Here is a 27,122-nt window from a genome sequence, read left to right as displayed (position 1 = left end):
AGGCAGTATCACTACGGAAGTAGGATTGCCCAACCTTCCTTCCGAGGAGTTGCTGGTGGGTTTGAACCGCCAGCTGTCTGGTTAGCAGGCAAGTGTCTTAGCCACTATGCTACCAGAGTTCCGAGGAAATCCACACTGACTCCGCTCACAATCTGCAAAACAGCCACATCTCTATTTATCTATATATGTATTATATATAATATGTATGTTTATATACTTCTGTATCTATGTAGATAGAGAAAATTAGCCTGTTTCTAGTTTTCCACTAAACATAAAAAAGCAGGATGCAAGAAAAAAAATGTTTTCACTTGAATTAGAATGCAAACACAATGAATTCAGAACAACAGAAAACCCACAAATGCACAGGCCATGTGATGATGCATTAATATGCACAAAGCATAGCTCACCTCCACCCCCAGATTCAGGAGGTGTTTGACAACATTGATCTGCCCATTGGAGGCCGCAGCATGCAGTGGTGTGTAACCCTTCTTATCCTTACATGTCACTTCAGCGCCATGGTTAATGAGCAATGCGACAACGTCCAGGTGGCCTTTACAAACAAAGCAGCAGAAAACATCGTTAACCTTTATTGGATCATTTGACGATTCATTTCCCCTAAATCATCACTATTAGCTTTTATTACCACCAGGATTTTGCTGAACCATTTATAAAAGCTAGTTCATGGCAAATATTCAACAAATATTTATTGAGTACCTACTATCTATCAGACATTATATAATGGTTGCAGGAAAAGAAAGATGATCCCAATGTGAGCCTTCTCTTCAAGGAGACTTGGTAAAAAGAGCTGATGTCTGTCCACAAGTAATGACAAGGCTAGGCCAATGTGTTTGTTCCACAACCTAAGAACAGTGTGTTATAAATGAAAGCAAAGCTTTTGCCATGCCTCACTGAAAAGTCTAGCAATGACTATTTGGTTTGGAAAAACAAATGAAAGAAAAGTCAGTGAATCAGAACTCAGGATTATTAGGTTGACTCCCATGAAACTGGTGCTGCTCAACTGCTTTTTGGCTACAAAATGGCAATTTCATATGGTTCAGCTTAACGGCATATTCATCAATTGGTGGCTAAACAGCAAATTCTTCACGTTTCAACTCCTGTTAAATTCTTCTAGAATATTTTCCTTTGTTTCCTATCTTACTACATAATACACGTATTTGACCCTTCTTCCGTGACTACAGATTATTCAGTGCTTCAGGGGCACTGCTTAAAACATGGATAATATTTGAAAGAAAGCAGATGAGTATTGATCCTAGGACCTGCTATGAAAATGGTTTTGTAACATGCGTGCATGTGAGTGTGTGTGTGAGAGAGAGAGAAAGAGAGAAAGTCTCTGTGTGTGTCCTTGGTATTAACTTGTTTTATTAAAGTTTTACTGTTCTCCCTAAGACATATATAAAAAGAAAAAAAAAATCAATTACTAGTGGTATTATCTCAAGCTCTTTGTCCTGGTTTTGTTCTACTACTCCCTAAAGATAGTCATCTTTAGATTTTCACCTGTTTGTATCCTGATGATACATAAAATAATGGCTTTACTTCTTTAAAGCAATTCTGCTCAAATGTTTAGTGATCCATCAGCAGAGGACAAAACACAATCCCCCAACCCAGTTCCTCAAGTCTCATCTCACACTAGCACAGTGTGTGCTCTGCTTGAACATCCATCTGCTGAGGAACGTTCACTAGCTCCAGTCCTCCAGACACCAACCAACTAAAACATACACGGCACCTGAAAAACTGGTAATGTCTGCCAAAGTCTAAGATTCTGGTATATTAAGTGCAAGGATTCATTCAGCTCAATCTATAGTCACATAATTTATTTTACCCTATCCTAATCTGCCTTCTCTTTTTCTCCACACAATTAACATTACCATCTTTTTTTCTGGTGATAAAAGGCATTCACACTTGTTAAAAATAAATAAATAAATAAATAAACCTCACTGCCATCAAGAAAATGTAAAAATATAAAAAGGTATTAAAAGGAAACCCAAAATCACCCATAGGCACCAAACCCTGAGGATAATCACTGTTAAAAATTTGTCATATATTTTCTATATTTATTTGTTTTATAGATTTTTTTTTTAAATAAAGATTGTACTATTCACATTGTTTATAACATCTTTTTTCACTTAATGTATCACAACTATCTTTCTATGTTAAGAATCTTTCTATGTTAAGAAATACTGATTGACATCATCATTGATTAACTGCCTAGTGTCCCATTGTGTTGATCTTCCATAATTTACCAAACCAATCTCCTTGGATGGCCATTCAGGTTACTTATAACTCTGTGCTGATATAATCCTGTTTTCCTTTCTAATTGCAAGATGCTTTCCAATTAGAAACACAAAGGAAGGATCTTTGTTCGTTTCCACTGAGGATAATCTCTGTAAGGTCTATCATTTTTCAGAAGTATTTGTGCCAACAAAAATGAAAAGGAAAAACATAGAAATGTAACTTCTTCCCTCATCTCCCTCACTAGAGTTGCATACTCCTGCTTTGCTGGCAGTGGTTGTTGTTGTTGTTATGTGCCGTCGAGTCAAACCCAACTCACAGAGACCCCTCCTTGTCCAAGGCAGTATCACTACGGAAGTAGGATTGCCCAACCTTCCTTCCGAGGAGTTGCTGGTGGGTTTGAACCGCCAGCTGTCTGGTTAGCAGGCAAGTGTCTTAGCCACTATGCTACCAGAGTTCCGAGGAAATCCACACTGACTCCGCTCACAATCTGCAAAACAGCCAGGGGTTTGTCCTTTCTCTCTTCATTCTTGTTTCTTTTGAAAATATTTATAAATAAAAAGACAAATGGAATTTGTATCCTGGCTGTGATAGCCAGTCCTCTTTCTTTTTTAAACACCTTACTTTCCTGCCACAGCAAGTTAAAATAAGCACAGTTTGTGCAGCTTTCCAATCTAGATTGAATCACATTCAATGAGGTCCAAGCCATGATTCATCCCTCCTCTTTGTAGGATAAATAAATCTCTAATAAAGCAACTGTCCATAGAATGCTCCATGCACGCCAGTAAAATGGACAGAAGCTTAATTCAATTGGGACCAAAGCTTTAATGAAGGTCAGACTTGTACAAGAGAAAATCTACATGGGCAATGAGAGATCTTGGCCTATTAAGTAAGGTTCTCCTCACTTTCCTTCCCGTATGTGGCCTCCTTACCCATATATGCAGCCCAGTGCAGAGCACGCCGATCCTTCTTGTCAAAAGCATTGATGTTGGCCCCTTTGGCCAAGAGTAAATTGACCATCTGAAAGATAACCAATAACAAAATCAAGTGTGCAGTCTGTAATGGGGAGAGCTCCTCGCTGTCTGTAGGTGATCTGAGCCAAATTGACATCAATTCTAAAGTCAGGTTGGAGATTTTTAATTCAAAAAAGTAGGAAGATGTTGACATAGCAGACCCTGTTGCATGTACATCAGAGGAAAACACTGAGGTGATGGCTGACTTTTTCAATTCATTGTGGCTGTGCATTATAAATATAGATCCAAAAACAAAAACCAAACTCACTGCCATTGAGTTGATTCCGACTCAAAGTGACCCCCATTGGGTTTCTGAGGCTATAAATCTTTCTGGAAGTAGCTTGCCCCATCTTCCTTCTGTGGAGCAGCTGGTGGGTTTGAACTGCTGACCTGATTAGCAGCCAGATGCCTTATCCACTATGCCACCAGAGCTCCTTTAAATGTAGATAGCTAACTAAAATTTTGATCTACAATATTATCACAGTCCCTAAAAGTCTCAGCAATAAGACTAGATTTCACTTGGGGCTAAGTCATTCCCAGTGCTGAAGACACCCACCTCCACATGGCCATTCAGAGCCGCATGGTGCAAGGCTGTCCGTCCCCCTCTGTCAGAGACATTGACGCTGCTCAGCAAGGGAATGATCACTTCTGCACACTTGACAGCCTTATTGGCTGCTGCCACATGGAGGGGGGTCTGCCAGTTCTTGTCCCTCGCATTGACATCAGCTGAGTGCTTAATCAATACTTGTACTGCTTCCTAAAACAAAAGCAGAGTTTGCAGAGGTCACTAATAAATGTTTAATCAATATTTACCAGGTGTAGATGCTTTGCCAGAACCTGGATAGGTAAAGAGAAAAGGAATTCTCCTGCTCTCACAGGCTGGCTCAGGATGCATATTCTTCTAAGACAAATAAAGTAATGTGCCAAATATCAAGAGTGGCACAAATTAAGACAGTGAGTTGGTTTCACTTTATCTTTCTTTGTTAAGCCAAGAGCCCTGGCACATCTCTAAAACAAAAGAAATATGTAAGTATAAGGTAGCCTTAGACCAAATAAGAGCATTCAAGTGCAAGTGTGCACATACAGGATAAAATATTCATAGGCCAGTGCGTCTCCAAAAGAACATTTAAGATTAGAGAGTTCTGTCAATAAGCCTCCAACTTCCAAAGCAAAAATGAAACAGAGCCCTTCAGATATTCTTAAGTTGATTCATAAACCTTCAGTTCTCTTTGCCACTGTCTTAACCCCTTGAGTCATCTATAAAGGTGAAGGGAAAAGTATGTCTGTTACTGTCTCATTTTGAAGCTATGACATTGTTCCATCTTGTCCCAACATTTTCCAGGCTAAACTTGGTACTTTCTTAAACCACTGTTGAGCTCCTTCACAGTGAGCCTTTATTGAGCTTTCCATGTTTTATTTTCCTCCTACTGAGACCCACCCAATTCACTAGACTCTTGACCTATGACTGTCAACCCTGACTGCACAATGGAATCACCTGGAGAATTCTTGAAAATACCAACGCCAGGGTCTCACCCCCAGAGATTCTAGCTGATCTCAGTATTTCTGTAAATCTCTCCAGAAACTCTATTGTACAGCCATGGTTGAGGATCACTCTTCTGTTCAGTCAAGTGTATGATATAGCTCCTCAAGAAGGGAATGACTCTCAGTTGCTTCTCTCTACTTCTTAAAACTTCCCTGGAGCCATTTAGTGGGGATCCTTCATGAACATCTGGCCAATATGGCATCAAGAATACAACAAAAGGTATTAGTACCACACTGCTGTCTTATTCATGAAACAAGAACTCACCCTTATTAACTTCAATCTTAGATTGAGATTGCCCAATCTATCTCATCATGAACCAAGCCAAACCCACTGCCATCAAGTTGATTCTGACAAATAGTGACCCTATAGGACAGAGTACAACTGCCCCATAGGGTTTCCAAGGCTCTTAATCTTTATGGAAGCAGACTGCTTCATCTTTCTCCCATGGAGCAGCTGGTGGGTTTGAATGTCAATCTATTGGTTAGCAACTGAATGCTTTAACCACTGCACCACCAGACCTCCTTACTTAATCATACAGGTATATAAATGTGCCCCAGATTTGAGTTCAATAAATTTAACACATTGATCAGAAACATAAATGGTGAAATAAAAAGAATGTTCCATGAATCACTAGTAGCAATATATTGAGGTGAATGGCTAAGTTGGACAATAAAATCAGAGCAAAAAGAAAATGACTTTGCAAATTAGAAAATACAGTTTAAATAAATAGTATGTTACTTTTTTGAATGATCAAAATTTCAAAGTATCAAATTGGGTTAAAATAAATCTTACTATTACCAGGAGCTCTGGTAGCATAGTGGCTAAGGCACTTGACTGCTAACCAGAAGGCTGGTGGTTCAAACCCACCAGCCACTCCTCGGAAGGAAGATGGGGCAATCTACTTCTGTAGTGATACTGCCTTGGAAACCCAAGGAGGGGTCGCTATGAGTCGGGTCCGACTCCATGGCACATAACAACAACAACAACAACATTTACCAGTACAGAGTCTCCATGAGTCACAATCAACTCAGTGGCACACAACAACAAACAACAGTATGATGGGGAAAAAATGCTGTTTAAAACCAAATAGCATTCTCAGGAGGGCAGGGCCCATTAAAAGAGTCAATAGGCTCTGTGCTGAGCAGGGCCCTTGCTGTGCAGGGGTGGGTCTAGAATGAGTTTAGGAGGGAGGTATACAGAGCTGCACTGTTCTAATGGAGTCAGAAGTATTTTCTCCACAAGAAGAAAGAGATGAGGAAAAAGTGGAGACACAAGACACAGGCCCTGAGCCCCGGGGTACATCTGGCAGAGGTGTAAGAGGGGATTGCTGAGGAATAAACCAAACTAATTCAACAAAAGCAGGCTTGGGGAGTCAGGTAACCGAAAATTCAAAACTCCAGGGATTTTTTTTAACATTGGGAGAATATTAGTCTTTGCACAAATGTGCAAACATTCTATATGTTTAGAAGGCCATATGTATACATCTAAGTACACAAATTATGTATGTGCGGTGTAGTAAATTACTTAGTGTGGCTTTTCTACCCATAAGTCTTTGTAAACTCCAAGGTGGGATTTTCTATGAGCAACTGAGGAGCTCCTGATTGCTGAAGTTGTCCACCTGGAGTATTTCTGTTGGGCGTGGCACAAAACAATGTTCTGGGAGGTGCCCACTTTCTCTCAGATGCTTAGAGTTCTGATGCTATAATTGGCTAGTTTGACCACCCTGCCAGGCTCAAAAGGAGGCCTCCTAGAGGCAGAACTCTCTGACTGCTGGTTGAGGAAGACGTGTTGCTGAAAGAGACAGGTGACCCGGAAAGAGACACGTGCTGCTGGGAAAGAGATGCAAGAGACACGCATTGCTGAGTGAGACACCGAGGGACCAGCAGTGCTGGGAAAGAGACTTTGAGAGATTGTTGGCTGAGAGACAGTGGGCTGGGAGAGAGACTGAGCGTTCTTCCTGAACTTGAGTTGTAGTCTGGTGCTTCCCTAATAAACCCCATAATCCGTGAGTTCTGTGTGGCCACTGCAGCGAATTATCGAACCCAGGAGAGAGGTGGTGGGTGCTTTGGGAGGAATGGTTGGTGAAAGGGCTGGAGGGAGGCAGCATGTCTGGCTTTGTAGGAATAGGCCTTGGGTTACTGCTGGTAATCCTGTCTTCCTCTCGTGGGATTAGAGGAGGTCGGAAGATGTGGCCTCCTTGCCGTTTTTGCAGTATGTTTATTGACCCTGGACAATATCTGGGTTACATCTAAAAATCAAAAAACAAAAAGTTTCAAGTACATTTAATCAGATGGGAAAGAAAGAAGAAGCAGTAAGGTCTCTAACAAATCTCTTTTCACGTGAACTTCAGGCAATGTCCATGTGAATGCCAATTTTACCCAGTTGCCTTTTCGATCAACACTCACTTTTGTACCTCAAGGATACTTAAAATAGCCATTCATTTCTCTATTTCTGTAAAATGTTTCAACTCTGCCATTTCTCCATTTTTATTTATCTGTTTATGTAGTGAACTGCACAGTTTTCATTTTACTAACAGCAAGGCACTATGTAGAGAAATATTTGCATGCAAAGGAAGGGTTCTTAATTTCCAACTATTAACTTTAAAAAAGATGAAAATACAATAGTCTAAAATGATTATGAAGATAGCACAGAACCAGACAATGTTTCATTCTGTTACATACATAAAGTCACCATGAGTCAGAGCCGACTTGGTGGCAACTAACTACAACAAAATGATTATGGAATTAAATACTCAGACCTACAGAGTATTAGAAATGGTGGCAGCCTTAGGGGTTTTCTATCTGGTCTGACAGTTCATTTTATAGGCAAGATGACTGTAGTACAGGGCACCGGCCTGTCATTTTCTGCTGGGGCAAAGCTTACTCAGTGGACAGTGTCAGCCAAGCATCCTGACACAAATACTTTCAAATACTAATTCTCTTTCACGGAAGAAAGATAAGGCAGTTGGCTTCCATAAAGATTTACAGCCTTAGAAACCCTCATTGTATAGAACTTTAAGCTTTGAAGTCTTCTTTATTCATTGTCCCACTCTCACATGCATGTGAGGCAACTGAAGATACCATGGCTTAAGTAAAGAGCACATTAGTCTTCAAGGAGACATCTTTGCTCTTCAGCACTTTAAAGAGGTCCTTTGCAGCAGATTTGTCCCAGTGCAATGTGTTGTCTGATGTCTTGGCTGCTGCTTCCATTGGTGTTGATTGTGGAACCAAGTAAGATTCCTGGGCCAAACTAAAGGCTTCATCAGGATCTCTAGGGATGAGGTCCTAGAACAGGTACTCTCAACAAGCACCCCAGATGATGTTAATACACATTAAATCTAGGTATCATATGCTAACTGTTGTTGTTTGTGGTTATGTGCTGCTGAGTCGGACCCAACTCATAGTGACCCCTCCTTGGGTTTCCAAGGCAGTATCACTACGGAAGTAGATTGCCCAACCTTCCCTCCGAGGAGTGGCTGGTGGGTTTGAACCACCAGCCTCCAGGTTAGCAGTTAAGTGCCTTAAGCACTACACTACCAGAGCTCCCCATATGGTAACTAATAGATTAAAAAATGCTTTCTTTCTTCCCATTCCAGATGTGATTAATTATTTATATGTAAGGATTTTTCTTTATAATCATGAAAATAATTTAAAGAAAGCAATAATATCCTAGCCATCAGATCAGACTTTCCTATTCTCTTATTTAGTAGCCGTTAGTTCACAATAATGATGATGTTTTTTTTTAGAGGAAAGGGGAAAATATGTTTTTAAAATGTAAGGTATAAAATAAAAAGCTTATCCTGTTCAGCTCTGAGACATCGTACATCCATTGGGATTTCTGCCTGCACAGAAGCCAAAAATAGACCCATTTTATGGGTTGGAACAGTATCCACATAAGAGTACTTACGTGATTTGAGGGAGGCAGTATAGCGTTGTGGCTAACAAAGTGGGTTCTCTTGTCACACTCTCCTGTACTTAGTACTGGCTGTTTCTTTCCTCTTAGGATCATAACTTCACTCCTCTGAGATTACATTTCCTAAATTAATAATGGTAACTATCTCAAAGGGAGACTCAGAGACTAAAATGAATAACACACAGAAAGCATTTAGCATTCTGCCTGGCACAAGTAAGTGTTCGATAAATGCTCATGATGACAACACTTACATGAGCACAAGACCCTCAATCCTGAAGACAGGACACAACTGTTTTGAACTCTTTCTAATGAAAAAAGACAGTATCTAGAACAGGAAAGTAAACAGTTTGGCCTTTTTTTTTTTTTTTTTGGTGATATTCTCAGCTCATTATAGAAGAAAAAAGGCCTAATAAAGACCAGTGGCATTTGTATGCAGGCCACAGTAGGCTGCATGCCTGGCTGTCTGCCCTAAGAGTTATCAGCACTGTTTCCTCCAAAGCCAGACTTCATATACCCTCAAGGCCCCCATGGCCCTTTTAACAGTGCCTCCAACAAGTGGGCTCAATAAACATGTGTTAAATTCACCAGGTTTGTATGCATTTAATTCCTTTCCCCTACACTGTTCTTTCCCAAGAACAAAAGAAAGAAAATGAACAGGAATAAGCTAAACAGGGAAAATCATATGAAACATTTCATAACAATATGTCAAAAAATTCTCCCTGGCAGCTCCAAATCTTGCTCATCTATGGTATCTAACATTGCAAAATGTTTCCTTCATATTTCTTCAATGCCTTGGGAGTAGCCTGAGAAAGAGGAGGGTGGGGCCAGTAAAGCCCTTGGGGCTTGGACAACCAGTTGCCTTCGAGTTGATTCTGACTCATGGGGTCCTCATGTGTCTCAGAGTAGAACTGTGCTCCACAGCATTTTTTACTGGCTGATTTTACAGAAATGGATCAAGCAGGCCTTTCTTCTGAGGTATGTCTCGGTGGACCTGAACCTCTGACCTTTAGGTTAGCAGCTGAGTGTGCTGTTTGCACCACCCAGGGGCTCTGAGGGAGCAGATAGGGAGACAATCTTGTTTTGGCTCCAAGTTCTTTCTTCCCCGAGAATCCTAGATGTGCCAGATTTGGGGAGAGAGAAGGTGGGAGAAGGATGTGGAATTACCTAGAAGTACAGAACACAGTCTGATCAGCCACCAAAGAAGTCTTCGAAATTTATGTCTAGAACAAGACCAGTGCTGAGCAATTTTCAAGGGGTGTAACCATGTCTTGATTTACTTCCTTGTCCATCAAGTGCCTTCTGTAACGTTAGATATGAGTAGATGTTTAATCGATGTTATTATTCTGATACTTCTCTTGCTATATAAGAGGCTCAGGAATGAACTTGGCAATGAACATTATTTTTCCAGGCATAAAAGTCTGATCATAAACTTTTCCTGGAGAGATGGTCCACAAATTTCAATTTATACTGATAGCCATATTGAATCCAATTTAAAAACTGGCCCTGATTTTGCAGATTCCAATGGCTTAACTGATTTCTAGTACATACATCGCCATAAACAAACTTCAAGTAAATCTACTTCACAGGCAAGGAAGACTAGCATTCTGATGTAGTGTGTACTAGTTCCACGTGTGGAGTCATTTATAGAGAATAAGTTATCATAGCTTATGTCGAAAATTCAGTCTTTAATTATATAAAAAACAACAACAACAATTCTTTACTGAGCATATTCTATGTGCCAAACACCAGGCTAGATTCTATAAATACAACGGTAAGCAACAGACGTGGCACTTATTTCAAGGAATTTATAGTCTAGAAGGGCCCTTTTAGCTAAAAAAGAATAACACTTTTAATAAGAAAAAAAGAAAAAAAAAAAACTCCCTGCCATCGAGTCAATCCTGACTCATAGTGACCCCTTTGGGTTTCCAAGGCAGTAAATCTTTATAGAAGTTGATTACCCAGTCTTCCTCCATGGAGTGGCTGGTGGGTTTGAACTGCCAACCATCTGGTTAGCAGTGAAATGCCTTAGGCACCTCACCACCAGAACTCCTTTCAATAATAGTCTTATATTCTGTCAATTTAGCCAAGCTGAACTACATTCCCAGAATTCTCTTCCTTGTAGTGTTCTGTTTAGGGTTGGCCATAGAAATCTGCATGAGTTTTAGAAAACATAAATGAAATCACAGCCTTGTTGGTGTGTAGGGCGCAGGGTACTGTTCTAGCTTGAACACAATGTCACTTGTCAGTTGGATCACCTGCTGGCACAGGGTAGCACTCTGTTGATGCTTCTTCAGACCTGTAACTCCTCCTCCAATGTTTCCTACTCCTGGGCCAGATATGTACACAGCTTCAAGGTAAAGAGTGCCAGCTCCTTGTGCAAGTCACTTATGTCCTCAATGTTGGAGGCAGGAGGAGACAGACATGGACTTGCCCTTGGTCTTCCAGTTTCATGTCTAGCTTTGACTTTCAACTGTTGGCCCTGCTGACCTTCATTAACATCAGGGCCACCATAGAGACTGAGGCAAAATTCTTACATAGACTTTTTTTTTTTTTTCAGTTTGCACAAATGTGTAAGGTCTAATTCCTACAATAAATCTCTTATTCCATATCTCTTATGGCTTTGCTTCCCAGATCGAACCCTGAGTGATTAATCATCTATTCTTTAGAAGCAAGGGAACTTTGAGACAGTAGAGTTTATAAGCCTTACAATAAAGAAATAGTTTTAATACATATGCATGTAAGTAATATGGGTACTTGCCAATCTAAGTAAATCACTCTGAAACCACATACCTGCCCCCTTAGAAAGCACTAACAACCAAATTCCCAAATACCAGTCCAAATCTTTGATTTTTCTTTTCCCTTAAGCCTATTTGGTTTTTTCCCATTTATTATTTAGGGGAAGCATAAAATAAAGGCAATAGGACTGATATCAAAAGAAGGAGATCTGAAATGAGGACTTCCACAGCACAGCGACGTACTTGAAGTTAAGATGTCCACAGCACAGACAGCTCTAACAATGGTTAGAGAGACTACAATTTTCGTAAGAAATTTTTCAACTTACTGTGACAGGTATTAGCACAAAGACATGCTGCCATCCCTACCTATTCAGGGTTTGTTCTGGTTTACTTTCTTCCAGTCAAGAGACTTCTGCAAGGAATTTTTTTTTTCTTCCCTAGCAAAACTATAGTGGGAGCTGGTTACTTGAAAAAGGAGCAATGCCTTTCTCAGATATGAAGGCTGATCAATCACTGAATTGGCTGAATTCAAACATACTAAATATGTGTAAAGAGGACAGATGGATGAATGATGGAAAATGGATGTTTTGAGTATGTTAGGAAGCCTTTGCCACTAGTTGAACTAACAAAGGTGAGATTACTGGAAAGGTCATATGGCACTTCTGTGTTTATGGTGGTTATGTTTTTGTGTCAACTTGGCTGGGCCTGGTTGAGTGGCTGGGAAGCTGGTGGTAGTTATTCCCCATGATGAGACTGGCAATCAGCTCCATGGTGGGATCTACCACAAGCAGCTGAGTAGCTGCCTTTGGGATGTGGTCTGCTTCCTGTACATAAGGAGAAGCCTTGGCAATAGTCTCTAGCTTGTGGCACCTTGAACCCTGCATGTAGCCATGTCGTTGTTCAGCAGCCTGTCATGCGCTGCTTACCTTGGGACTTACAATGGATTTGTATTAATGGCCTGCCATGTGATTTGGTAATATTAGGACTGTGCCTTTTTATTTGCCAACCTTGGGCTTGGCAGCCTCAGCAGCCAGCAGCTGTCTGAATGAAGAAAAGCCTCTAGCTTCAGTGGGCCAGGAGCTGGAGGCAGAGCTGACGCCCAAGGCTGAGGGGCTTTCACCTAGCCCCTAGAGCATGACACTTTGAACTAGGACTTCTAGCCTCCCGAACTGTAAGAGAATAAACTGTTTGTTAAGGCCATTCCATTTGTGGTATATTCTTGTCAGAGCGGTAGTAGGTAACCAGAACAGTATTTTTTTCAGTGCATGTGTCTTTCTCTCCCACTAGACTACAAGCTTCCTAAGGGCAGAGACCACAAGTCTTATTTTTCTTTGCAGCTCTGTCATCAAGCACAGTGGCTGGCACATAGAGAGTATTTAATTTAAAAAAAATTAACTAAAATGACCTAGTTCTTGTTAAAAGAGGAAATAAAGCTGATATTTCCCAAGAGACACTTAAAAGAAATCTACTAAAGCTCAAGCAGTCTTAAAAGACCAGGAAGTATTCCTCCTTGCTGAGTCAAAAAGCTAGTCATGCAAACTCAAAGCAGCCCATTGCACCTGTTTTGCCAGATCAAAGATTCTGAATTCCACAGGGTGTGAGCCCAGTAACGTAGGATCATTTACCTCCCTCATTCTAGTGGGCTATTCCGAAAGAAGATACAACCAAACTCTTAAAACAAAACAAAACCTACTCATATCTCACAGTAAGGAAGATTATGGACACTAAGTTAACTGTCACCTACCACATATATTGTGAAATTTCCATATAGTTGCCAAAGAGGAAATGCTGACCCTGATGTTAACCATGGGCACCTATGATTTCCACATGTGCGTTCTTAGTAACACCTCTTACTCCGAGGTGGACCTGAAGAACATCACCTTCTCCATTATCCAAGAGTAAGCTTCACTTAGGTAAAATCAGCTACCAAAGGCCAGTTGTCAAACGCCAGGTGCCTACGAAGTTAAAACCTCTTACAGGCCTGGATGGTGGACCTTCTCTCTGACCAAGCTTCCAGGCTGATATTCAGCAGGGTTTCCTGCCATCCCCACACCCACATTCGCATCTCCTGTACTTCCCCTGAACCAGCTAACCCATTTACCACGGTTTTAATGTTCATCTGCCCTGCCTCCTGAGCTGTAGAGACCTGTATCTCTCTACCTGTATCTAGACCTGTACAGACAGTTGCCTATGAGCCATCTTCACCTGAATTTCTAGCATTCAATGACAAATTACTTATTGAACACCTGCAATGTATCAGGCTAGGGATAGATATATCAGGGAACAAAACACAGATCCTTGCTCTCATAGAGCTTCCATTCTACTGACATGGTTGCCAAATTCAGCATGCTCAGACAAAATGGATTAGCTTTCTGCCTCCTGCTCTTCCTCCTCCTGTGTTCTCTGAGTTAACAGCTTCACTACTCACTCAGCTTCTTTTCCACCTCACCCTCAAATTTCCTCTCAAATCACTGACTCTTCTTCATGTTCCTGTCTCTAACTATTCAGGCCTCTTTGGCCTTGTAGTGGGTGCCGCTGCCTGGAATCCCTTCCTTCTAGCCCATTTCCATGCTGCCAGCACAGTGGTCTTTCTAAAATACTGATTTAAGTATATCATTCCTCTGCTATGACTACTCCCCACAGTCACTGGATACCAGGCCCTCTGTGATTTAGTCCAGCCTCTACATCATACGTAGGTTCTATTATATTCTCATGTTACAGTTACACCCAACTGAGCCCCCATTCATTCACTTCCAGGCTCTTGTCCTCCAACATGTTTATACCCTTGCTTCAGCCTTCACTCTCTCTTGGCCTGGGAGTCCCTATGCATCTTTCAAGGACCAGGCCAACTAACATCTTCTCTTGGAAGACTTCCTTTACTCAAGTAGGTAGCTAGTGGCTTCATCTTCCAATTTAATAATGATAGTACTGATTTCCTTGTCCATTTACGTCCCCAACCAGACTGAGAATTCACTCAAGTCAAGGATCATGTGGTCTACCTTGTTCTACCCCAGGCACTGCCAGCATCATGTCTACATCCAAGATGGATGCATCTCTTGCATCCAAGATAAAGGCCTTCTGCTCACCAATGAAGATCCGTAACTCTGCACAAATATTTCTCATTCTAGGGTCAAGAAGTACTAGTTAAATAAAATATCACTCACTTCACTTCTGGAGGCAACAGCCCGGTGCAGTGGAGTCAGCCACATGTTGTCCTTGGCATTTACACGAGCTCCTGGAATCAAATGGCACAGGTTAGAGTCATATTGGAGTCAAAGGAAGTTCTGCTGATATTAAATCAAATGCTATATGGTGCTCCTGATTCCCCAATACACTTCTACCTTTTCATTTCTGTGTGTCACTCATGTGCTTTCTGGCCACAAAATAAGACACCTAGCACAGTGGAGAAGGTAAGGTCTAGAGCAGAGAATGTCACAGATTTGGGTAAAGGCTACATGTGAGATGCAGCCTCTCATTTGGGTAGGAGACCCAACACAGTTAAAGAAGCCAGAAGTCCTCTGTTGTTGTTATTTGCCATAGAGTCGGCCCCAACTCACAGCGACCCCTCCTTGGGTTTCCGAGGCAGTATCACTACGGAAGTAGGAATGCCCAACCTTCCTTCCAAGGAGTGGCTGGTGGGTTTGAACCGCCAGCCTTCTGGTTAGCAGTCAAGTGCCTTAGGCACTATGCTACCAGAGCTCCTAGAAGTCCTCTAGGACTATGGAAATGTTCTGAGATTTTTCATATACATATGTGTTCCTGAATATAATACATATAATCACACACACAGTAAAACTTGAAAAAGCTAGAACCTGTGTAAAGCAAAACCTGCCAGAGAAAGAAAACTCAAATATTCTCCACTAATAGAGAACAACAGAAAAGTGTTAAGACTGTACCTTGTCAGCGGTGGAAAACTTATGAGACTCAGAAAAACAAGTCAGTCTCATTAGTTCCACCTCTCACAGGTTTCACTGTATATTGTCATATATGATGATGTAGTGCCTAAAGCGTTTTACTGCTAACTAGGAGGCTGGGGGTTCAAATCCACCAGCCACTCCTCAGAAGGAAAACTGGGCAATCTACTTCTGTAGTGATACTGCCTCAGAAACCCAAGGAGGGGTCGCTATGAGTCGGATCCGACTTGATGGCAGTGAGTTTGGTTTTCGTTTTTTGTATATGTGTGTGTGTGTGTACATATGCATCATATGTAAGATTTTATTTTTTATCATTAAATGTATGTATAAATGCACATATAACTACATAACTATATAACAACTACATAACTATATAACTATATATATATATATATATATATATATATTTGTTGTTATGAGCTGTCGAGTCGCACCCGACTTGGATTGCCAAGGCAGTACCATTACACCATTACAGAAGTAGATTGCCCCATCTTCCTTCCGACGAGTGACTGATGAGCTTGAACCGCTAGCCTTCTGGTTAGCAGTCAAGTGCCTTAGGCACTATGCTACCACAGCTCCTGTATGTATATATATATATATGTGTGTGTGTGTGAATATATATGTATGTGTGTGTGTGTGTGTGTGTGTATATATACACATATATATACATATACATACACACACACACACACCACAAAACCATTCTTGGCAAACTATCGGGGTAAGCAACCTTCCAATGAACACATACTGGATGCCAGTTACAATTTCAAACAAATCTTATAAAGTTGATTTCTGATGAGATCTGATCTGGGCTGAGGAGATTGGCAGAAATTTACTTTCCCTAAGAATACCAAATATTTCTGTGGGACTAGCTAGACGTTTCTGTCATATACCAGACTGTTTCTTTCACTGATATTCATAAGATTTTCACTGGTCAATTCTTTGTGAGAACCGGATGGCCCCTTCCTTCTTCTGAGTCTGTCTTAGTCTGGAAGCACAACTGAAACCTGCCCATCGTGGGGGACCCTGCTGGCATTTGAAACACCGGTGGCATAGCCTCCAGACTCACAGCAACATGCCAACCACCACAGTAGGACAAACTGACAAATGGGTGGTGGAAGCTAGACAATGAATAAGGATGACTGAAGAAGGGTTGATGCTTTTGAATTGTAGTGTTGGCAAACAATACTGAAAGTACCAGGGACTGTCAGAAGAACAAACAAATCTGTCCTGGAAGAAATATAACTGGTATGCTCTGTGGAAGTGAGAATGGCCAGATTCCATCTCACCTACTTTGGTCATGTTGTCAGAAGGGGCCAGTCCCTGGAAAAGGATCTCATGCTTGGTAGAGGCGAGGGTCAGTGAAAAGGGGGAAGGTCCTCAACAAGGTGGGTTGACACAGTGGCTGCAACCATGGGCTCAGGTATAGCAAGGATTGTGAGGCTGGCACAGGACTGGGAAGTGTTTCGTTCTGTTGTACATAGGGTTGCTATGAGCAGGAGCCAACTTGACGGCACTTAACAACAACAAGAAGCTTGATGTTTTGGTAGGAAGATGACAGCTTCCATGGAGCTTTTGAACAGAGGCAACATTAAGCCAGTGTGCACTGCTCATGGCTCCCTCACACTAAGAGGTAGGCAGAGAGGCTCTAGCACATGTCTGAACCAGGTCACACTCAGAGATGTATCTCATGCTCACCTTTCTGTGAGTCATGACACCACCATGGAGCAGGAGCACTGCGGCTCAATAGATTCACGGAAAAGCAGAGTCTGCTCCCCTTCCATGACACCTCACAATTCTCCACAGTTGCAAGCTTGCCAGTCTACTTCTGAACCACTGCGATACCCAATGCAAGCTTTCTTCTTGGATGTTCAGCTCATTCTTTTTCTGGTCAGAGATGGAAAGTTTTACAAAAGGGGAAAAGGAGAAAAAAAATGCATGATATCTTTGCAGATGCCGTAAAAGGATCCTTTTCAGCCTTCCACCACCTGTCTTATAATGTGTCTTACTGCGTTGTTTGCATGTTGCTATGGTGCTGGAAACTACGCCACTAGTGTTTCAAATACCAGCACAGTCACCCATGGCGGGCAGGTTTCAGCGTAGCTTCTAGGCTAAGACACACTAGAAAGAAAGACCTGGCCACCTACTTCCAAAGCCAATAAAAACCCTATGGATCACAACAAAATGTTACCCAATGTAATTCTGGAAGATGAATGAGCCTCTTAAGTTGGAAGGCACTCCACAGACACAGTAGCTACAATGGACTCACACATATCAAGGATTGCGAAGATGGAACAGGTCTGGACACCATTTCATTCTGTTGTACATGTAGCCATGCGTGGGAGCTGACTTAACTACAACTAACAGCAACAGCACTTCAGCATTAGGACAATGAGGAACCAACCTTGGGAGAGAGAAGAGCGGAGGGATGAATCAAAGAAACTAGAAAGTAAGGCCAAGGAAGAGAAGTACAAAGGAAGTGGCTCAGGGACAGGAGCTGAGAAAGTGAGTCAAGAGGAAGCAGGGGTTGACTAATCATGCAGCAAGATCAGCCACAGTGCAGAAACAGAAGCCTTCTAAAGAGGCAACAGGAGACTTTCATGGGTAAATGTAAGCTGGAAGTTTGGTTGAAGACACCGGCTAAGAGGAAATAACACATCATAGAACTTACACCGTTCTTTTTTTCTCTCTCTCTCTTTAACTGAAGAAAAACAAATACCATCAACAACATCAATTACAGAAAACAAAAACATAATTATTCCTAAAAACAAAGAGAGACAGAATTCTACTGCCAACTCTGACTTTACTGGTTTGATATGGGGCCCATGACAAAGCTCCTCAGGCCCTCAAGTTATTGTAATATGCTGTCAAGGTTGAGAGCCACTGATAAATTGCTGCTTAGTTTATAGAGCTGAAAATTATTTGAATCCTAATTTTATTAACACCAACCAAGCAGCTTACCCAAGAAGGCTCAAGCCCCAAACTTCATTAAGAACCAAATGGGGGCTTTGAACTAGTTCATTGCAGGTTGACTCCCTGCTGAGAATTTGCATTTCCACCCTAGATATTTCAGATTCAGAATGTCTCAATGCAAATTCTCAATGGAGGGTCTACCTGGAATGAACTGGTTTGAAGCCCTGGACCAAATTAAAGTCAGTTTGGGTGTGCTGAGAATTCAAAAGAGTCCCTGAGGGTCTCAAAAGGTTAGAAGCTTGACTGGGGACCAAAGGACTGAAGGTTTGAGTCAACCCAAAGTCTACTAAGAGACAGGCCTGGTCATTTACTTTTAAAAAAATCAGCCACTGAAAACTTTACAGAGCACCGTTCTTTGCTGACACACCTGGGATCACCATAAGTCAGAATCAACTCAGTGGCAATTGGTTTTATTTCAAGGATGCTTTCCAGTTGAAAGAGAGATCCATAGTTATTGTTTCAATTTAAATGGTTAAGACCAAAGCAATACAAATTTGCAACAAGCCTATTTTACTTCATTCTTCGATCACACAAGTAATCCATAAATATAATCTTCTTTTTTAAAAATTAAATCATTACAGATTTAGCTAAAGATTCTTTGATTATCATACCTGATGCTGACCTCTCCCCACTCCCTCAAGTTAACCACCACTGAGTTTGGCATGACCAAACTAGTTGCTTTTATGTCTCTTATGCATGTACTCTTAAAATATCTAGAGAATTAAGCTGGGTGACAAGTACAAGAATGCTCATTGTTTTATTATTTTTGTGTATTTAAAATATTGCAAAATAATTTCTAAAAGAAAATATATGTCATTGTTTTATTTGTTTTTACATAATTATATCATACTGTACTATGATAGTTAAAGTATGTCAACTTGGCTGGGCCTGGTTGAGTGGCTGGGCAGCTGGTGGTAGTTATTCTCCATGATGAGACTGGCAATTAACTCCATGGTGGGCTCTACCACAAGCAGCTGAGTAGCTGCTTTAGGGATGTGGTAAGCTTCCCCTATATAAGAAGGAGCTTTGGGAATGGTCTCTAGCTTGTGGCACACTTAAACCTCACATGTAGCTGAGCCGTTGTTCAGCAGCCTGAATGCTCTGCCGATCTTGAGACTTTTAATGGACTTGAATTAATGGCCTGCGGTGTGGTTTGGTAATATGGGGACTGTGCCTTGTTACTTGTCAACCTTGGGTTTCTCAGCCTCAGCAGCCAGCAGCTGAGTGAAGAAAAGCCTCCAGCTTCAGTGGGTCAGGAGCAGGAGGCAGAGCTGAAGCCCACAGTCGAGGGGTTTTCACCCAGTCCCTAGAGCCTGGCACTTTGAACTTGGACTTAAAGCCTTCAAGCTGTAAGAGAATAAACTCCTGTTGATTAAAGCCATTCCATTTGTGGTATCTTCTGTTAGAGTGGCACTAGGTAACCAAAACATGTACTGACACTCCAAATTTGATTATTTCACTCAATATATTTTTTGTCTATCCATGTTGACACTTAACAGAACAAGTCCATTCCTTTTCATTGTATTTCACCATATAAATAGACCATTTTTCAGATATTTCCTCTATTAAATGATACTTACATTGCTTCCAATATTTCACTATTTAAACCATGTTGTTATAAACATACATAAAAGGAATCCTTGGCAAATGAGCAAATATTTGTCTAGGATAGGCTATTGGAGATGGACTTTCTGTGCCATCCGAAGTGTGCACTTTTGGTTTTAGTAAGTACTACCAATCCTCCAAAGTGTGCTGACTTGCACACTTGCCAACAGCGTAGAAGATTCCTTAGTTTCCCCACCCTCTCACCAACACTTGATATTATTAGTCATTTTAAATTTTGCAGATATTGTTGGAAGAAAATGGCATCTAATTTTTTAATTTTCCTGTTTGATATGAGGCTGGGCATCTTCTAATATGTTTACTGGCTATTTGTATTTCATTTTCTGAGAACTTCTTGTTCATACTCTTTACCTAGTTCCCCATTATTGGTTTTATATTATAATAAATTACATTGTATTATTGTTACTTTATTTATATATTCTAGAAATGTTTAGTTTTATGTAGATCCAAATATACTTGTGGTGTTAAGATTCTTCTAAGGAGAAACACTGTACTGACAGGTACTTATGCTGCAAAGCATGCTGGGCATCTCAGAGCACCAACACCCAGCATGCAGCAAACCCAGCATAATTGAAGAGATGCTGTGGAATCACTTGAGGAATTTAAAGATAATTAGAAATCTTGGAAATGGCTTTTTTCAGTAACTTTTTAAGCCCTCCATTCCTCCACTTATCTTCCTCAAAAGGTAGAGTAGGCAGCAGCCAGGAAAAACTGCCTCTTTCCCCAAAAACAAAAGTTATTATTATAAAACCAGAGTTATCTGAACACAGATCCGTGCAGCAGTTCATCAGTGTCATCTCTGCTGCTGGCTTCCTCGTCCTCTTCCTCTGAGCACATTCCAGTGTCTTGTTTACATGTCAGAGGGAGCCTCTGACATGGCTCTGCATTGAATATTTATAACTGATTTTTCTAAAGGAAGCTGCATGTTATTTACCTGCCTATCTGGCTCTATTGTGCACTGAAGGACACAGTCTGCATATCTAATGATTGAAAGGCAAATGCTTTTTACCCGAGGACATTTTACAAAAGCTTAAACATGAAAATAAGTGTTAGCCTATGCTGATGCTTCAGCTACAAAGGCCCAACTAGAAACTCTCCAGCACAAACTCTAATTACAAATTAAGTATGTTCTTCATCTTATCCCTATTATCTCTTAATTTTATTCTCATAGAAGTCAGAAGTAACTCTGGGCATATTTTCCAGAGACAGTATCTCTGTTTTCTTAGTCTTGTCACTTAGGAAGAAGTGGAAGGAAAAGAAGTGGTATGGTAAAGATGGGCCAAAACCCAAAACAACCAAATTCACTGTCATCGAGTCAATTCTGACTCATAGAGATCTCCATTGCGTTTCCAAGGCTGTAAATCTTTACGGAAGCAGACTGTCTAATCTTTCTTCCATGGAACAGCTGGTGGGTTTGAACCACCAACCTTTTGGTTAGGAGCTAAGTGCCTTAACTACTACACCACCAGAGCTCCTTAACAATGGGCCTGATAACTGGAAATCTTAAAAACCAAAGAGTAAAACTGATTTTTTAAGGTTAAGTTTATCTAAATTTTACATTTTAATTGTGGAAAGAAAGAAATTTGAAAGAAAGATCCTATCAAATATGATTATAAGACAGTAAGGTCAGCTTACTATGGATTTTGTTTGTTTAACAAACACACCAAATCTTATCACAGCACAACAGCACTCTACTTCAAAGGAATTACCTTGGAAGAATGTATGACAATTCTAAGTATGTGGCAATTACTCAAAATATTTTTGAAACTCCTTTTGGAGTTGCTATTAGAGCCAGTTTACCCACAAGAAAATGGCTCATTACTTTATAATCACATCACATTTGGGGGCTCAAATCTGCGTTGCCTGGTTCCATCATCCCCTCATTCACCAGACCAAAAAAAAAAAAAAAAGAATCCATCTTCAAAAGATGGATATTTGTCAAGCATAAGGGGTCAAATGAATGATATGCCACTGGCTCTGGAGGCAGTTTGCCTTGGGACTAGTCAACACATTTTGGAAAATCACCAGAAATCATTTTGCAGGACCACCACTTGATTGGCAGCATAAACTCTAATAAATTTCTATTTTTTACTTTGTAGTTACACCCTACAAACAGCTCCATGTTCAAGGGAGGTACTTCCAGTTTTCTTCTACCATCACCGGACTCTCACATCTCAAGCCCAGAGTTTTTTCTCCTGGGTATTGTTAATGTGGTCATTTTTCTGTGTGCTCTGCTTCCTACATTTCAACCCTAGTCTCTGAACTCATAGCCACTGATAGGTTCACATTGTTCTCTCTCATACATCTCCCTGAGAATGATTTAACAAGCATTTGACCTTCTCTCTGCCTTAATCCTGCCTTGGCCAGTTCCCAAACAGAAGCTAGAAAAAGCAGAGGGAAAATAAAGCCAGAATTTGGATTGGCAGTTATAAGAAGGTGAAATTTGTAAGATCTGAATTCCTCCACAAGACCTTGTCCTGTTTGTCTGCTCAGAGGTATTCAAGGTTCCACAGCCTGGCTAACAGGAAATATTGTCAGTAGGAATTTGGTAGGCTTGGGTAACAAACACTATGCTCTGTAAATTAATATCACAATAAAGAATACAGCTGTAATGGGCTGATCTGGCGGGACCAGATTATTTGTCAATGTGGGAATCATTAGCATCTCCTTCATTATTAAATTGGAAAATAGTTTAGTTGGATTCCCCCAAGGGTCAGCTGCCAGATGCGAGCTCAGAGATGAAACTGTCATTCTCTTGCAATGATATTTCTTTAGGAATATAATATACAATTGGATAATGGATCTTTCAGAGAAAAGAAAAGCCATGTAAATTGCAAGAATTTGCCTAAGTTTCCACACCAAGTAAAATTTCCAAAGGATTTCACCCTTTCCCTCCCATGCTCTAAGTCTTCTTAATTTGATGAGGGGAGGAGGAGAAATTCCACAGCAACTGTGACCCAAAATTATGCTAGAGAGATTTACAGCTGTGTGGTTCCAAGGTCAAACAGGTGTACAGGTCAAGATAAATGAAACCGCCAAGCCTCTCCCAGCTTTGCTGAGTCAGTCAGAGTTAAAGACAGGCTGGTGGATTCTATGCCCATGTGAGGGTGATGTGAACCGCCCCCCCAAAAAAACCCACCCAAACCCACTGCCATGGGGACAATTACAACTTATATCCACCCTATAGGACAGAGTAGAACTGCCCCACAGAGTTCCCAAGGCAGTTAATCAGTTGATCTTTATGGAAGCAGACTGCCATGTCTTTCTCCCATGAAGCAGCTGGGTTCAAACTGCCTGTCTTTCACATAGCAGCCAAGCGCTTACCCACTGTACCCACAGGGCACCAATGTCAAACCAAATTTGGTTTCACAATTACCAGCTCCCAAATGCCTAAGGAAAAGGGATAGGTCAACTTTATGCTGCAGAATTAGAACCTTCCCTTTCAGATGTGAGGGGAAAAAAGTTGGGGTTGGAAACAAAGTGTGGGTTTCCACATGCATGAAATAAGCATTCCTCTTAGACTTGAGAGGTTTCTTAATACAACATTTGGTAGTGGCTTTAGCTGGTTGAGACCACGAGGTGTCATACCACAGAATTTTTTATTTTATACCCCCACTGACTCTGACTCTGCCTACAATTTTCCAAGGACCAATTTCAACTGCTGGGGCAACTGGACAGGTGTGCCCTAGCCTTAGCCATAGTATGTGCCAGCACCAAACAATGCGTTGTTTGGAACACAACCCTGGAATATCTTTGGACTGTCAGAAGAAAGGCCCGTTCTAAAGAGCACAAGAAATGTCTCACTGGAACTATGTGACTGTCAGGAGCACAGGACACATCTATTTCAGGGCAAAGAGTACTTGTTTCCTGGGTAAAATCCGCTTTAAGAACATGAAAACAGAAAAAACTAGGGCAATGTGAATCCTCCTTGTGTATCACAGCATAGTTCTTTTTTTCTTTTCCACAGTGGTCTCCCCACATCTGCTTGAATGTGTTAGATCCTACCTTTGTAGAACTTACTTTGGAATTCTACAGTTTCCCTTCACTACTACCAACAAATGCACAATCTTATCATAGGTCTTTTGCATAGTCTGTGGGCAGAGGCATTTCCTCCAGATTTGAATCTCCCAAAACAAAAAGAAGGAAGAAGAATGATGGGCAGTCTGCATATAATCTGCAACTGGGCACGCACACATGGATTTATCTGGCAAACTCTCAAGGGAGAACACACATAATAGTTTTGGAAACCTGTTTGCTGAGACTTACTGAACATAAAAGATCCAAAAATGAAACCACTGGTATTTTTAAATAAAATGAAATATTTAAAGCACATGAAAAAAATAGAATAACACAACAAACACCAATATACACATAAACCAGGCTTAATGTGGTTGCCATATTTCCTTCTATTATTTTGAAAAACAGAAGTAAAATACTATACTACATCCAAAAAAACCAAACTCACTGCTGTCGAGTCAGTCCTGACTCATAGTGACCCCTCCTTGGGTTTCCAAGGCAGTATCTCTATGGAAGAAGATTGCCCAACCTTTCTTCTGAGGAGTGCCTGATGGGTTTGAACCACCAGCCTCTGGGTAGCAGTCAAATGCCTTAGGCACTATGCTACCAGAGCTCTTTTTTTAAAAAAAGAACTATAATATTGTACTTACTATATTTGTAGTCCTTTTATGCTTCACATGTTGACATCCACTCACTTTGCCTCCCCAGAGGCAAACACTGTCCAGAAATTGGTGTGTTTCTTTTCCATCCATATTTTTTAATATTTTTATGATGTAGCCATTTATCCATAAACAAAATATAGTATTGTTTTGCAGCATAATTAAAATATATGTACACATATGCATGTGTGTGTTTGTGTGTGTGTTCATGTAGACCTTAAAAAAATCAGTTTTCTTTTTACAATAAAAAAAATTAAAAGATATCAAAATGTACTGAATTTATCAATAATGCTGGGCCTGATTAGGCAACTTGGAATCAGATTTTCAAAGCAATGTAAAAGCTTTAATGGAGAAGTCATATTTCAATAAGAACAACTTCTTGCATTGTCTTTCTTATCTGATAAAATCACTGATCAAAAAAACTTCCATGAGCATAATAAATTTTATTTGGGTTCACTGTACCAGTCAGTCAGTCTAGTAGGTTGGTCATGTAAACCTTCATCTGCAGTTGACTTTTGAGCACAGTGGTCATTTACCTGACAAAATCAGGAGTTCAATGATCTCTGCATCTCCCAGAAACGCAGCCACATGAAGGGGGGTTCGCTTCTCAGAATCCTGAAACAAACAACATCAAAGATGCATATGTCAGTGTTGGCTGGAGGTACTTTTAGTAGACATAGTAAGACATGTCACTCACTCTTAGATTAATGTTTGTGGAAGAGAGTGAAAGGCCAAATACCTACTAGAGTAAGTTCTGGTTATACATTTTCTTCTAGCATACCCAATCAGTCACATGTCTGAAACATTCCATTATTTGGCTGCTAACCAGAAAGTCAGCAGTTCAAAACCACCAGCTGCTCCACAAAAAAAAAAAGAAGAAGAAGAGGCAGTCTGCTTCCATAAAGATTTACAGCCTTGGAAATCCAGCGGGAGTCACTGTGAGTCAGAACTGACTCAATGGCAGTGAGTTTGGTTTGGTTTTACACATGGTATAGGAGCCTGCTGGTGCAGTGTTTAAAGTACTCAGCTGCGAACCAGAAGTTCAGTAGTTCAAACCCACTAGATGTTCCACATGAGAAAAATGTGGCAGTCAGCTTCTGTAAAGATTTACAGCCTTGGACCCTATATGGCAGTTCTACTCTATCTTACAAGGTCATTATGAGTCAGAATCAACTAGATGGCAGTGGGTTTGGGTTTTTTGGTTTAAACATGGTATTTTTCTCTTTGTTCCCTTTACTAAAGCCTTGTTAAGTTCAAGGATAGACCACTGCCCACTGGATGATGAATTTCAATTTCTTTTCAAATCTTCTGTATAATAAAAAACACAAAACAAAACAAAAAAATCCTTTACCTACTTTAAGGAGCTCTGGTGGTGGAGTGGGTAAGGCATTTGGCTGCTAATCAGAAGGTCAGCAGTTCAAACCCATCAGCTGCTCCTCAGGAGGAAGATGAGGCAATCTCCTTGTGTAAAGATTTACAGACTTGGAAACCCAGGGGGGGTTGCGATGAGTCAGAATCGACTTGATGGCAGTGTTTTTTTCTAAGGCGCTCTGGTGACATAGCAGTAAGGTATTTGGCTGCTAACCAGAAGGTTGACAGTTCAAACCCACCAGCTGATCCATGAGAGGAATATGGGGCAATCTACTTCCATAAAGACATACAACCTTAGAAACCCAACGGGGGTCATGGTGAGTTGAAACTGACTCAATGCTAGTGGGGTTTTTTGGGTTTACCCACATTAGCAACAAAGTTCAAAGCATTCAATCAGTTATTTTTCTTTCTAAGGAAACAGACTGGAAATTGTTCACAAGGACAACAAACCTAAGTAAAATAGTTTTCTCCTTTCCATTCCTATTACCTCTGCCTAGACCATTCCTTAGGAGTCTTGGGTGGTACAGACAGTGAACTCTCTCAGCTGCTAACAGTCCACCCAAAGGCATCTCAGAATAAAGGCTGCAATCTACTTTCAAAATATTAACCACTGAAAACCCTGTGGAGCACAGTTTTACTCTGACACACATGGGGTTACCATGAGTCAGAGTCAATGTGAAGATAACTGTAACTGGTAGACAACTTCTCATTTACATAATAACTATTGAATGTTACTATGTGCCAGGAACCAGATTCTGGGGACAGAGAGTGAATCAGGACAGGCCTGGCTCTGCTCTCATGAAGCTTACATTTAAGTAGTAACAGTACATGACTACAACACTAATCATGTAAACAAATAAACACATGAGGTCATACCAAATGGGGATAAAGACTATACAAAATTAAAACAGGGCGATAAAAACAAGTGACTGAAGTGTTGGGAGTTAGATTCATTCAAGTGGTTGGTAAGGCCTGTCTGAGGATGTTGACATGTAAAGTGAGAGCTGAAGTAGCTATTGTTGTTGTTGTTGTTGTTATGTGCCATCGAGTCGGCCCCGACTCATAGCAACCCCTCCTTGGGTTTCCGAGGCAGTATCACTACGGAAGTAGGA

At 40.8% G+C, this 27,122-nt stretch overlaps 1 protein-coding gene across 1 annotated transcript in view; it reads right to left on the bottom strand.

Moving 5' to 3' along the window:
- Window positions 1-27,122, bottom strand: part of ANKRD44 (ankyrin repeat domain 44) — a 272,181-nt gene that overhangs the window by 174,697 nt on the left and 70,362 nt on the right. Inside the window, exons 3-7 of the mRNA XM_042783608.1 lie at window positions 25,176-25,254; window positions 14,618-14,688; window positions 3,820-4,020; window positions 3,183-3,270; window positions 408-550 (exon numbers count right to left, since the gene is read on the bottom strand). Coding sequence (XP_042639542.1) covers window positions 408-550; window positions 3,183-3,270; window positions 3,820-4,020; window positions 14,618-14,688; window positions 25,176-25,254 — 582 coding nt within the window. The remainder of the gene's footprint in view (window positions 1-407; window positions 551-3,182; window positions 3,271-3,819; window positions 4,021-14,617; window positions 14,689-25,175; window positions 25,255-27,122) is intronic.

The sequence above is a fragment of the Orycteropus afer genome, unplaced genomic scaffold, assembly GCF_000298275.1.
Source record: "Orycteropus afer afer isolate SDZICR_OR568_19922 unplaced genomic scaffold, OryAfe1.0 scaffold00002, whole genome shotgun sequence".
In the NCBI taxonomy this organism is placed as follows: Eukaryota; Metazoa; Chordata; class Mammalia; order Tubulidentata; family Orycteropodidae; genus Orycteropus; species Orycteropus afer.
This window is presented reverse-complemented; position numbering and strand designations above follow the sequence as displayed.